This window comes from Toxorhynchites rutilus, chromosome 2 (assembly GCF_029784135.1).
Source record: "Toxorhynchites rutilus septentrionalis strain SRP chromosome 2, ASM2978413v1, whole genome shotgun sequence".
Lineage (NCBI taxonomy): Eukaryota > Metazoa > Arthropoda > Insecta > Diptera > Culicidae > Toxorhynchites > Toxorhynchites rutilus.
The window spans coordinates 137,616,708-137,629,907 of NC_073745.1; the positions used below are offsets into that span (position 1 = coordinate 137,616,708).

The window sequence follows — 13,200 nt, forward strand, 5'->3', positions numbered from 1 at the left end:
TTTTTATGATCAAACATTCTGTTGTTCCATTATTGGGGTGAGTTCCAGTTGCTTCAATATTGTCGTGCTACACAAGCCGCACCGATCCGCAGGCCATTGGATAAGCCCAACATTGCTCGACAAGACAAGATTTTAACGAAACACTTTTTCTTGCAATCTTTCGGGCTTCTGTGCGTTTACCAAAATTTTATTATTTCCTTCAACTTTCCTTGTTTTGACGTAGGACTACGTCTTTCATTTTTATACTGGGATGTAAGTTCAATGTTTCGAAAATGAAAGTGTTACGCCGGAGCAACGAGATTTTGAGCGATAATACCTCCTAAACAACTGAACGAAATGGTATGATAAACACTTCATTCGAGAGATAAAATGTCTACGCGTTATATGTTTGTTACTTTTTGATCCAAAATTTGTTTCTATAGACGTTAAATTGCTTTCAAAACAGGCTATAGAAATCACGCTAATCGGTATATAAGCGAAGGCCGCACGGAAATCCACTCAGTTATGATTGCGCAACGGTTGAGATACGATCGCTGGAATGAATGGATGTTTCCCTAACACATACTTCAAAACCATGGAGCCTGAAGAAATCAGCATTGCAAAACAGATACAAGCTGCAGATACTTTCGTACTCACTTGCGTTTTTTCCAAATTGGAATGTTTCCCTAACACAGACTTCAAAAGACTTCAAGCGGGTACTTTTGTACTCGCTTGCGTCTTTGCAATTGGAATGTTTCCCTAACACAGACTTCTAAACCATGGAGCCTGAGGAAATCGACATTGCATTGCGTTTTCGCAAATTGGAATGTTTCCTTAACACAGACCATGGAGCCTGGAGAAATCGGCATTGCAAAATAGGTGCAAGCTGCGGGTACTTTTGTACGCACTTGCGTTTTTGGAAATCGGAATGTTTCCCTAACACAGACTTCAAAACCATGGAGCCTGGAGAAATCGGCATTGCAAAATAGATGCAAACTGCGGGTACTTCTGCGTTTTCGCAAACCGGAATGTGTTTTCCCAACACAGATTCCGAAACCAAGAGGTTGGGAAAATCGGCATTGCAGATACTTGTAAGTCGGCGGAACTTTTTATATCCCCATGCATTTTTACACTCCGAAATTCGTTTTGCAAACACAGTCTACAAAAGCGGGTACAAATGCATCGCTTTGGCTCGGTTGTTCAAGACTGCTTCGGAAGACATCCTTTCATGTTGCCAACTCACTACACATACCGTTTAATGATTAGGCAAAATGTTGATAACTATTTGCTGCGATAACTACTACTATAATTTGGGATTTGTTTGCAATTGAATTCGTATGTTATTTCTTTCATTCACTACTTTAATCAATAATTTAAACAATACACACAAAAGATAGCTCTGCGCAGCGGCGATATCGTACACGATGACGAACATCCTAGGTGCGATTAATTGAAAAAATTGAAAATTGAAAAAAACAAAAATAATTACTAAGCCAACGGCAGTCCTACGACAACATTGTGGTTATATCATAGGCATAACCCATCCATAGTTTTTAGATAAAGAGAATGAAAATTTTGAATTCGTTGAATTAACTAGCTCAACATTTTTATTGAGGCTATCCTCCCAAAGTGAAGCATACCATCGTAAACTTGTCGCATAGCATAAACGTTTCCTCACAAATGTTTTCTTAAAACATTCGGTATTAATGGAAAAGCTCTTTCAACGTTGGAGTTTTCACACGAGAGACAGAAGACCATTTTGGTTAAAAAGCTCCGTAAACCTATCATTTCCAAAAATGCTCCAGTCGTTTATTTTCCGGATCATAGTGAGCAAACTTGTTGCTGTTTTTGCTATCAATATAGTTTTAGTGCTAAGTCTGCTGGAGCTACACTGATACGTCCAAAATCCGTCAAATATTAAAAAGGTCACTAGAGTCAACAGTCAAAAGTTTCTCGAATCGTTTTCCAGCAATTTTTTTTAATCGAAATCAATAACGGCAAGATCAAGAATATATCAATGCTTCGAAAGCTTTAAAACCAGAGCTCCGCATCCCAGACGAAATTTCAAGATTTGTCTGTCGTTAATTTTGGCGAGTTTTTTAAATCCATCAATCTATTGATGAATCCGGAGCTACCCAAATTCAAGAGTTTTTATTGTCATTTGTAAAAGTCCAGTTGCAGCTCGCGTAATATGACTAATTCACGTTGGTAGGTTTGTTCAAATATATAATTCCCAAACCTTCTTCAAAAGCTGCCACACGAAGATACGAAGATACCACACGAAGAATAAAAGTGAGAACGATTGTTTCCATGCATATGTGCTGAAGAATTTGTACTCATAACACTAAAAAGCCGTGAGAATATTTCGAGAGAGTCTAGCAATTCTCTTTTATCCCCTGAACGTAGGCTGTAAGCAGTATATTTGGTTCAGTAGCATATGGGATTCACGGTCCGGTTTGCCATGAATATTTCAGATTCATGGGTTGCTACTGAATTTGAATGCAAATAATTCCTCAAGCGTATTTCATTTGAGCAAGCTAGAACCTATATTTTAGAAATGCGCGCGACCGGTGTGTCGCACTTTTTCTATTCATATCGTCGACATTGTTTTGAAACAGATTCATAAGGCGCTTTATCATGTTTTGAATCTAAGTTTGTGTAAATATAATACGATGATCGCTCACCCACGATGCAATGTTTGATAAATTATAAGGTATTTTCATTCTCACTTGTATTCCCGTATAATTATCCTATATTTCATAACTTAACGTTCATACGTTATATACTGGATTGATAAGTAATATTACTCAATCCACCAGAAAGTTTATGCTATACAACACTGTACGTATTTTGCTGTACGAGGAATATATACACGTGAATAAAGCTCGTGGTAAACTTACCTCAAACTTTCTGAACTCGGAATTTAGGGATATCGTGTAACAAGAACGATATAATGTATTTTCTGGCAAACTTGTATGTCTTTCTGTAACTCCCATTATGTTTTTAATAAAAACGCGCTTCGATAATAACAAGTTTTATTAACAAGTCGTCTAAAGATTATATGTTTAGATAACAGATTTTTGTACTCTTGGAATTATTGCTTGAAAAAAAAATCAATTGTTTTGAAACTACTATGCGAAGAAGTATGTTGATCTGGATATCGCGTATAGCAGTTTCTACATAGTTTTCAACAGCGTTTGATACAGTTCCGAAATTACGCATATTACGCATATTGATGTCATCAATAATAGTTTCGAGCTAATGGGGATTATCATCCTCGTCGTGATTTTCAGCAGAAAAATCCCTGTTTTTTTTTCTAATTGACTTATTCGCTATTTTCGAGTAGTTTTTTAATTGTGTGTTTCATGTAGTTGACAAATTGTGAATTTCCAGCAGCGACTACGTTGTCTACAGTAGCGCAATATATTAGGCTGTCAAAAAAGTCCTGCGGTATTTTTTTTGAATTTTCATTTGTTCATAAAATTAGTTACAATCATCTGTTTTAAGTCAAATATGCGCCGTTTTATTCGATGACTTGTTCCCAACGAGATACCAACTTCATAATACCCCTGTTATAGAAGCTCGCTTCCTTATTGGCAAAAAACTCGGATAGCCAATTTTCACAGGCCTCTTTTGTGGCTAACTTCTGACTACCTAGCTCGTTCGCCATGGACAAAAACAGGTGGTAGTCACTTGGTGCAAGGTCCGGACTATACGGCTGATGCAAAAGAACCTCCCATCCGAGCTCCCGGAGCTTCTGGCGCGTCACCAAAGAAGTGTGTGGCCTGGCGTTGTCCTAATGGAAGACAATGCGGCCTCTGTTTATCAAAGATGGCCTCTTCTTCATGAGTGCTACCTTCAAGCGGTCCAGTTGTTGGCAGTACAGGTCCGAATTGAGCGTTTGGCCATAGGGAAGCAGCTCATAATAGATTATTCCTTGACAATCCCACCAAACACACAGCAGAACCTTCCTGGCCGTTAATGAGGGCTTGGCCACCGTCTGAGCCGCTTTAACGGGCTTCGACCACGACCGTTTGCGCTTCACGTTGTCGTAAGTGACCCATTTTTCATCGCCAGTCACCATCCGCTTCAGAAACGGGTCGATTTTGTTGCGATTCAGCAGCGATTCACATGCGTCGATACGGTCAAAGATGTTTTTTTGCGTCAACGTGTGTGGCACCCATACATCGAGCTTCTTTGTGAATCCAAGCTTCTTCAAATGGTTAATAACGGTTTGATAACTTATCCCCAGCTCTTGGCCGATGCTACTGCTGCTACTATGCCGGTCTTTCTCGGCTAATTCGGCGATTTTGTCGCAATTTTCGACGACAGGCCTTCCGGAGCGTGGCGCATCTTCGACGACCTCTACACCAGAACGAAAACGTTGAAACCATCGTTGTGCGGTGGAAATGGAAACTGTATCGGGTTCATAAACTGCACAAATTTTATTGGCAGCTTGAGATGCATTTTTGCCTTTTTCATAGTAGTACTGTAAAATATGTCGGATTTTCTCTTTATTTTGCTCCATATTTGCGTCAATATAACTCACGAACGACTTAACCAAACAAGATACTGTCAAGGACTATATTATAGCGCGCAAAAATACCTTTCCAACAAGCTATAGTATGACTCGATACAATGAATACAACTAGAACTACGCGCTTACAACGACACCTCGCGGAAATGCCGCAGGACTTTTTTGACAGCCTAATATTTAACAAAATAGCAAACCAACTGTTTTGGGTCAGGTTTGTCAAATTGTGCTTTTCATCAAACTCTACCATGCCTAAAAGAAGTATTAGTAGGAATGGTTTTGTTCTAATACAATATATATGTCGATACATGCAACACCAAAGGGCTCTGTCTTCATGTAGCAAATTGTTTATACTTTACATGAAATACAAACGAAACAAGCAATGTTCGCACTATTTTACGTAATATTTTATCTGGGAATTTATCATTGTGACAGCAATTTAAAAGTTTTTGCCAAATAAAATAATGATACGTGTTTTACAATCAGCCACACTGGTATACTACAGGTGCTATAAATATTTTTCCGGTTTCCAGTTGAAAAATCTAAGAAAATGTAATCCGTGATACATTTCTAGATCAAACAACATAGCCCAACTATTGAAGTTCAAAAATTATGATGATTTTCTGATAAACCTATTTTGGTGGAGATAATTCAAGTCTAAAACCCTTGTTAGGTAGATTAACTTGTTATAAATAGAAAACTCGAACTAACAGTAACCATTCGTCTTCCTAAGTTCGAAGCCGCCGGACGCATATATATATCGTTATTGAGCAAGGAAGTGATACCGTTATTCTCGTGGCTGATGAAGTGATCATCGCATCCTAACGGGATTCCCTATATTGCGAGTGGATTGTATCGAAGCAATCACAACAAGCGGGAAGAAGAAGGCCTGCACCGCGGGCGCTGTGTGCTGGTGAGTTTGTCGCCTCTCGTGATCGACACCATCATCGTGCTGTGTTGCGATACACCGGTTCAGCTGTACTGAACGATTGACACGCGATTCGAGTTGGAAACCATTGGATCCGCACTGGGTGCAAAATAAGTATTATTAATTTCATTAGGTTAAGGTTATTAGGTCAAGAACAAATAAAAATGAAATTGAAAAGATAAGTAAAACAGGAAGTGGGTTATATCTATGGTATAACCGCAAGGGTGACGTAGGACTATCGTTGATTTAGAGATCATTTGTTTGAAGTTGAATCTCAATCCATTCTGAATGAATGAATAAATGAATATTTGGGGGACTTCGAAAACGAGAGCGTTACGTTGGAGGCACAAGCTTTTATGCATCCAATATAGGATACGAAAAACCTTGTTCTGAAGAATAATCTTCAGAAGCTAACCTGCTAACTGTACTTGATTGATAAATCACAAACCCAAATGTATTATATGGATATTTTATGGATACAAAACATTAAAATAAACTCTTTCGCTTGAATGTAATTTTCAATTCCAAGGGGAACTGGCAGATTATTTTCCAGCAACCATTAGATATTTCCACATTTTCATCGATACTGGAAGCCCACCAGTGGTTAATGCTAATTCGATAACCATCTGTTAATAGCACTTGATTGAAACATATTTGGTCACAGTGTTACATGGATAGAAAACATTCAAATAAACTCTTTCACATGAATGTATTTTTAAATTCCCAGAGGAACTGGCAGATTATTTTCCAGCAATGCTTAGATCTTTCCGGAACTTTCTCGATGCTGAATGACATCCAAACGGAAAGAATTCTGCGCGTGTATGTGTCGATCCTTCGCCGTCCACCTCCTCCAGCACGTTAGGCAACGATGTTGTCTTGTCGATGTCCTCACGAAAAATGAATGTGTCTCACCACCAGAATATCGCTTAAGTATGCATTTTGTGTGTGATTGAATCGAGAGAAGGTGTGGTTTACGATGGCAATTTGGAAGGCAAACTAGAGGGGAATGAACTCTCTGAGCTCGGAACTTTCGGCGACTGAGCAATAATCGATTGCGGGCGCATACAATATTGGATACGGAAATATCCTACTGATGGGGAAGAATAATCTTCAGAAGCTATCCTGTTAATTGCGATTGATTGAAAAATCACAAAACCAAATGTATTTGGTCACAGTGTTACATGGATAGAAAACATTCGAATAAACTCTTTCACATGAATGTATTTTTAAATTCCCAGAGGAACTGACAGATTATTTTCAGTAACGATTAGATATTTCCACATTTTCCTCGATACTGGAAGCCCACCAGTGGTTGTTCAAACTTAGACTAGCCAGTTCATGAAGAAAGTGGCCACGGAAGAACTTGGAGAAAACACAAAACACTTAGTGCACAGAGCGAAAAAGTAAAACGACTGTTTCGGTCGGTGGTCCAGAACTAACTCATATTTATTTCTCCTTCATCTCGTACAATCTTTGTTAGGGAACTCATGAGAGCAATCTGATGATTACGCAGAATCTTGTTTTAAGCTCGTTTCATACTGAACATGCTCCCCCCATTGAAATAGGCAAATTTCAATCCTCCAACTGGTCGGTCGAATGATTCAGATGCTCATCTGGTTGTTCACAGTTGCCCTCTATCGGTAACAGGCACAGTTTAGTAACCGGTCGACGGATCACCTTGTTACCCATACGTAAATTCGCCACACGCACGAGACCGTCCTGGCCTGGAATGACATCTTGGATCCTTCCCAGTCTCCACTGCATTGTGGGTACGTTATCCTCACGGACAATTACCAACTGTCCTGGGGTTACTGGCAAGCGTTCATGCCATTTGTTGCGGTTTTGCAATGTCGTGATATAATCCTGTGACCATCTGGCCCAAAAATGTTGGACCATCAGTGTATGACGTTGCCATCGTGCCAGTTTGCTCTCCTTGCGGTCGCTTATGTCCGGTTCGGCGATGTCAGTCAACGGATGTCCCACCAGGAAGTGGCCAGGGGTGAGCGGGTTTAAGTCACTCGGGTCCTCAGATATAGGTGATATTGGTCTCGAGTTGAGAATGGCTTCAATGCGAGTAAGTACGGTGGTGTATTGCTCGAAGTTCATGTTCGCCGTTCCAGTGATGCGCTTCAGATGGTACTTCGCTGAACGGACTCCAGCCTCCCATAAACCACCGAAATGTGGTGAGCGTGGAGGAATGAGATGCCACTCAATTGCTGATTTTTCGCACCAATCATCTCGTAGTGCCTTCATCTTCTGGGTTTGGAACAGGTCGTGCAGCTCCTTCAGCTTATTTTTGCTGCCTACAAAATTAAGGCCATTATCTGAAAATAATCTGGCACATTTACCTCTCCTTGCAACGAAGCGCTGAAGTGCTGCAATGAAGGCATCTGCAGTCAAATCGCCGACTAACTCCATATGAATCGCCTTTGTCGCAAAGCAGACAAAAAGTGCTACGTATGCTTTGTATGTAACCGTTGATCGCTTGTTGTGCTGGCGGATGTACATTGGGCCGCAAAAGTCCACACCCGTGTTAAGAAAGGGATAAACTACCTCTAAACGCGATCTCGGAAGATCGCCCATCTTTTGTTGCATCAATATTGGCTTCGCTCGGAAGCAAATAACACATCTACGGATGATTTTGCGAACAACACTGCGCCCATGCAATACCCAGAATCGTCGTCGGAGAGCACTTAAAAGCATTTGTGGTGGAGCGTGAATCAGTTCCTCGTAAATCAACGCATGCGTAAATGGATGATCCGATGGAAGTACGATTGGATGCTTCTGACAAACGGGCAGTGCAGCATGACGGATCCTTCCGCCAACTCTAAGTACCGTGAACCTCGAAGTGTCGAGGAAAACATTGAATGGAATCAGCTTACTCTTCCGATGCAATTCTTGACCAACGGACAAACGATGGAAATCAACTGGGAAAGCTTCTTTCTGGACACTACTTGCAAGCGCCAGAGTAGCTTGTTCAAGTTCTTCGATTGAAAACGGACCGTATCGATGTTGCCTCTGTCCATTTGGACGAATATGGTTGATGAATCGTAGAATCAGAGCTGTCACTCGTTGCATTTTCCGGAACTTACTTTCCACGGTGAAGAGGATAAACATTGTTGGAGTATCGGAGACTGCGAGGTTTATTGATGAACTTTTCATCTCTGGAAGAGAATCTCCTGTTATGCTGTGGAACCTGCTAGGCCATTGTGTTTCATCTTGGTGTAAGAAAGCTGGTTCTGACCACCAGAGGGTTGATGTTGATATTTCGCTGGGAAGCAGACCGAGAGATATTAAGTCTGCAGGGTTGTCCTTCGTTCCAACGTGCCTCCATTCCATTCCCTGAGTTAGCTCTAACTCTGTTGCAGACGAACGTTTTCAGGTTGCCAGGATCGGTTTTTATCCAAGAAAGAACTGTGGTCGAATCGGACCAAAGAATGATTCTGGAAAAGGAAATTTGTAAATTGTTCTTTATGTTAGAAATTAATTGTGCAAGTACAAGTGCGCCACATAGTTCAAGACGTGGTATGGTTGGTCTGGCGTTCTTCAGTGGGGCGACTCTTGATCTAGAGGTCAGTAGAGTTACTGCGAAGTGACCATTGCTATCCATTACACGAATATAAACACATGCTCCATATCCCAAATTAGACGCATCACAGAAACCATGGAGCTCAATTGCGTGATGCGATATATGAGGAAGAACACCGCGCTTTATGGAAAGTTCTCCCATTTCGATGATTTGATTCCGGAAAGTAATCCATGGTTCAGCGACATTTTCAGCCAAGACTTCGTCCCACTCTACCTCAAGCTGCCACAGTCGTTGTAGGCATATTTTTGCGCTGAATATAAGAGGACCAAGCAGACCCAACGGATCGTACAGTTTCGCTATGTCAGAGTAAACTGTTCGTTTGGTACAATATCCTGAACTGAAGGTGATATCGTGGAGTTTTGTCAGAAACACGTCGGTACTAGGCTGCCAAGTTAGCCCTAAGGCACGGGTAGTTTTATCATCTTTGAAGAACGCTATCTGCTCAGAAGCTGCATTGGACACCCTTGTCAACAGCGCTGGATGGTTTGACGCCCATTTATACAAAGCAAATCCTCCTGTCGCCATCATATCAATGAATTCTCTCTGTAAAGCCAAAGCCTCGTTTAGCGTATCGGCTCCACTCAACAAATCGTCGACATACAGGTCTTCACTTCCTGCTTTCGATGCCAATGGAAAACGATCTCGTTCATCTCTGCACAATTGCTCTAACGTCCGCGTTGCCAAATATGGTGCACAGGCCGTTCCGTAGGTAACCGTTGCCAACTGGTATACTTCTAGCAAATCATTTTGATTCGATCGCCAGAATATTTGTTGGTATTTCCGGTCGTCTTGCTTGACACGAATTTGTCGAAACATTTGTGTGATGTCAGCTGTAAATACATATTGAGGAACACGGAATCTAAGCACTATGTCAGCGAGTTTTCGCTGAACGGTAGGACCTACCAGTAGGTGATCATTAAGTGACGTACCAGAAGTTGTATTTGCTGATGCATCGAACACGACACGCATTTTTGTCGTAGTGCTTGCTGGGTTGAGTACAGCGTGGTGAGGCATGAAGTATCCATCACGCGCAGCCGGATCCACCTTCATCATGTGCCCTTGATCCATATAATCATGCATAAATATTTTGTACTGCGCATAAAGATTATCGTTGTGAATAAGACGTCTTTCCAATTGCACAAATCTACGTAAAGCCATGTCGAAACTATCACCCAGTTCATTTATGCTCGTCGTCATTGGAAGTCCTAGTTCGTATCGGCCATCTGGAAGTCTACGATAGGTATTTACGAAACTATACTCAGCTGCCCTTTCGTCTTAGGTTAATTTACGTGGCTCGGATATAGCCTCCATTTCCCAAAACTGACTTATCTGTTTGCTCAAAGTATCGTTCGTTAACACTCCACAAAACTCGTTAGTTTTACACCTCGATTCTTCTCCGAAAACGGATCCGCCAACGACCCATCCAAATAAGCTTTCTTTGCACCACAGCTTGCAGTCATCTGTCAACGAAAACGATTTACCGGTGAATAACTCATTGAAAACTTCTATTCCCAATAACATGTCTATTTGTTGTGGTTGGTCAAATACAGGATCTGCTAGGTGTATGCCTTCTGGGATCCACTTTGGAGGTAACTGAACCTGTTTAACTGGAATATTCGTCGTGATCTTCTTCATAACCAGAAATTGTAGGTTGAACGAGACATTCGGTAGCACAATGGAGCGGATCGTTGCTCCTACTTTATGCTGGATCGATTGGGAAGCACCTGACACCCCTGATATGGTCATATTAATCTTTTTCTTGGTCAATCGTAGCGCTTGTACGATGCGTGATGTCACTATATTGTGCATTGAGCCACAATCCAGCAAAATGCGACATTGAACGTTATTTCCGTATTCATCCTCTATTGATCCGACAGCGGTATAGAGCACGAATTGTCTTGCTTTGTAACTTGTCGAGGCAATAGTTTGCACAACCGAGTTTATCGATGAGGTAGGTGGTAGAGGATCAGACTGTGTCTGTGAACTTCTTCGTAAATGTATTTCGGTTTGGGTGGAGAGATTTGACTCTTGTTCATGTAGCAACGTATGGTGTCTACGACCACACTTCCGACACGAGCTTGATTTACATTCGTGTACATGGTGTTTATTGCTGAAACAGTTCAGACATAATCCTAGCGCTTTTATCTTGCCGAGTCTGTTTGCGGAAGACAGCCCCAAGAACTGCTCACATCGATTCAAGAAATGACTCCCTTTGCAAACGAAACAAGTCACATTTCCACGATTGAACTTTGGAGAATTTGGTTTGATTATGAACGTTTTCGATATATGACCACTCCTTTCAAAGGCATTTGTTTTCCGAGTCACTTGATCTTGAGCACACAACACCTTTTTATCTTGCTCCATGCTCTCAAGACATCTGCATCTAGTCTGAAGAAAATCGAACAATTTATCCCAACTCGGCAATGTATTTGTAGTTAACTGAATCTCAAAGTCCTTTCTTGTACGAGCATCTAACCTCGTGCAGACAAGATTAACCAACATTTGTTCAGAGAGCGAATCAATCTTCAATTCTAAGTTGGCAAGTGATCGAATGCTACAGGTTACTTCGTTTATCAGACATCTTAGTAAAGTTCCCGATTCACGTGGAATTGGTTTTAGATGAATCAATTGTGCGATGTGTTTATCCACCAATAACCTTTTGTTTTCATATTCAGAACACAGTGCTTTCCAGAGAGACGAAAAAGTGTCCTCAGACGACTGAATATGACGGGCCGCGCCATTTTGGATAGCGGCTTTCAAATAAAAAAGTTTCTCACTTTCAGAAAGCAATTCACGACGACATATAAGCGCATTACACTGACTCTTAAAACAAACCCAGTCTTCCAAAAGACCGTTGAATCGAGGGAGGGGAATGTCTGGCAATTTGGAATGGCTTTGCTGCGAAGCAAACGTCGATGGCTGGGAACTAGCTGATACTGGAGGATCTATTTCGCGAAGTTTCTTACGAACGAGATGGCGAATCTGATCAAACTTGTCTTCTATTTCGTCACACGTCGGTTGCCATGTTTCAAACTCTTCATCTTTGATCACTCCGTAAAGTTTCATCTCCGTATCCTGGAGTAACGTACGCATTGAGTCGACCGAATCCAGTTTATCTTCTAACAGGTCTTTTTCTTGTTTTCTATGGTCGAAAGAGGTCACAAAAACTAAAATTTTCCCAACACGGGATTCAATCGATTCAATCATACGTGTATACGACGTCACCAAGGCCTTTTTTTCGGCCGCCATGGTTTATTAATATAGAACAAAGGTACTTGCACAATCTAACCAATTTTCTAACAATACCGATTTCACCTGGGCAACCTGAAAATCATCAAGAGCATGCATCTACCGGCAATCGATTCGAGCCGATCAAACCAGTATTTGATGATATAATATATATCACTGCGGGATTTCGTCACACTGCATATAATTCACCGCAAGTCTCCGCTTATTTTTCTCAATTTCTCGTTGATTCCAATCGCTTTCATCGTTTCAAATTTGTTCATTCATTATTTTATTAATTTTAAACACGAAACATACATTGTTCATTTTTCATAAATAATTCATTGTTCAATTGTTACACACAACTAACTGTTCATTTGTCACAAATCGTCCATTGTTCATTTGTCACATACATTGTTCATTGTTCAGTTGTTACACACAAATAATTGTTCATTTGTCACACACATTGTTCATTTTTTTTTTTTTTTCCCAAAATATATTTTTTATTAAGGTACATGTGGCGTTAGCCTGACGGGGCCGGGAGTCCAATATTTTGACATATTTTGTCTTACAACTATGTTAGTAATATGTAACCGATTACTCGCGGTTGGCTCGAGGTTAGTATTACAAGTGTTCTCATAATTGGTATGTTGCAGTCTTCGATGCTCTATACGTGTGCCCGACACGGGCTACTTCCTATTGGGATGCAGCTGACCATTAATCAGCAACGCTCCCTAGTCTGTACCCCATATCTAGCGTGGTGCGTCTTTCTCGACTCGAGGAATCCAGGATAGAATGGTCACTAGCCGGCGCAATCATCAGTTCGTGTAGAGTTGTCATGAGCGGTACAACCTTTGGCTCTTGTTGAATGATCAGTGGACTGCACAACCTTTGGCCCGTGCATCTGTAAAGAGTGTGTGTATGTATTGCCGCGACTAAGTAAAA

The 13,200-nt window shown here is 41.0% G+C and overlaps 2 protein-coding genes across 2 annotated transcripts; both read right to left on the bottom strand.

Moving 5' to 3' along the window:
* Nucleotides 1-7,013: 7,013 nt before the first annotated feature.
* LOC129766160 (uncharacterized) lies at nt 7,014-8,558 on the bottom strand. The gene has a single exon (XM_055766628.1). It carries the CDS (start codon nt 8,556-8,558, stop codon nt 7,014-7,016), a length of 1,545 nt encoding a protein of 514 aa, XP_055622603.1.
* A 236-nt stretch (nt 8,559-8,794) lies between these two features.
* On the bottom strand, nt 8,795-12,279 carry LOC129766161 (uncharacterized). The gene is made up of 6 exons (XM_055766629.1): nt 12,240-12,279; nt 11,866-12,197; nt 10,320-11,277; nt 9,960-10,253; nt 8,941-9,860; nt 8,795-8,884 (listed from the first exon to the last, which is right to left on the bottom strand). Exons 1-6 carry the CDS (start codon nt 12,277-12,279, stop codon nt 8,795-8,797), a joined length of 2,634 nt encoding a protein of 877 aa, XP_055622604.1.
* Between the last annotated feature and the right edge of the window lie 921 nt (nt 12,280-13,200).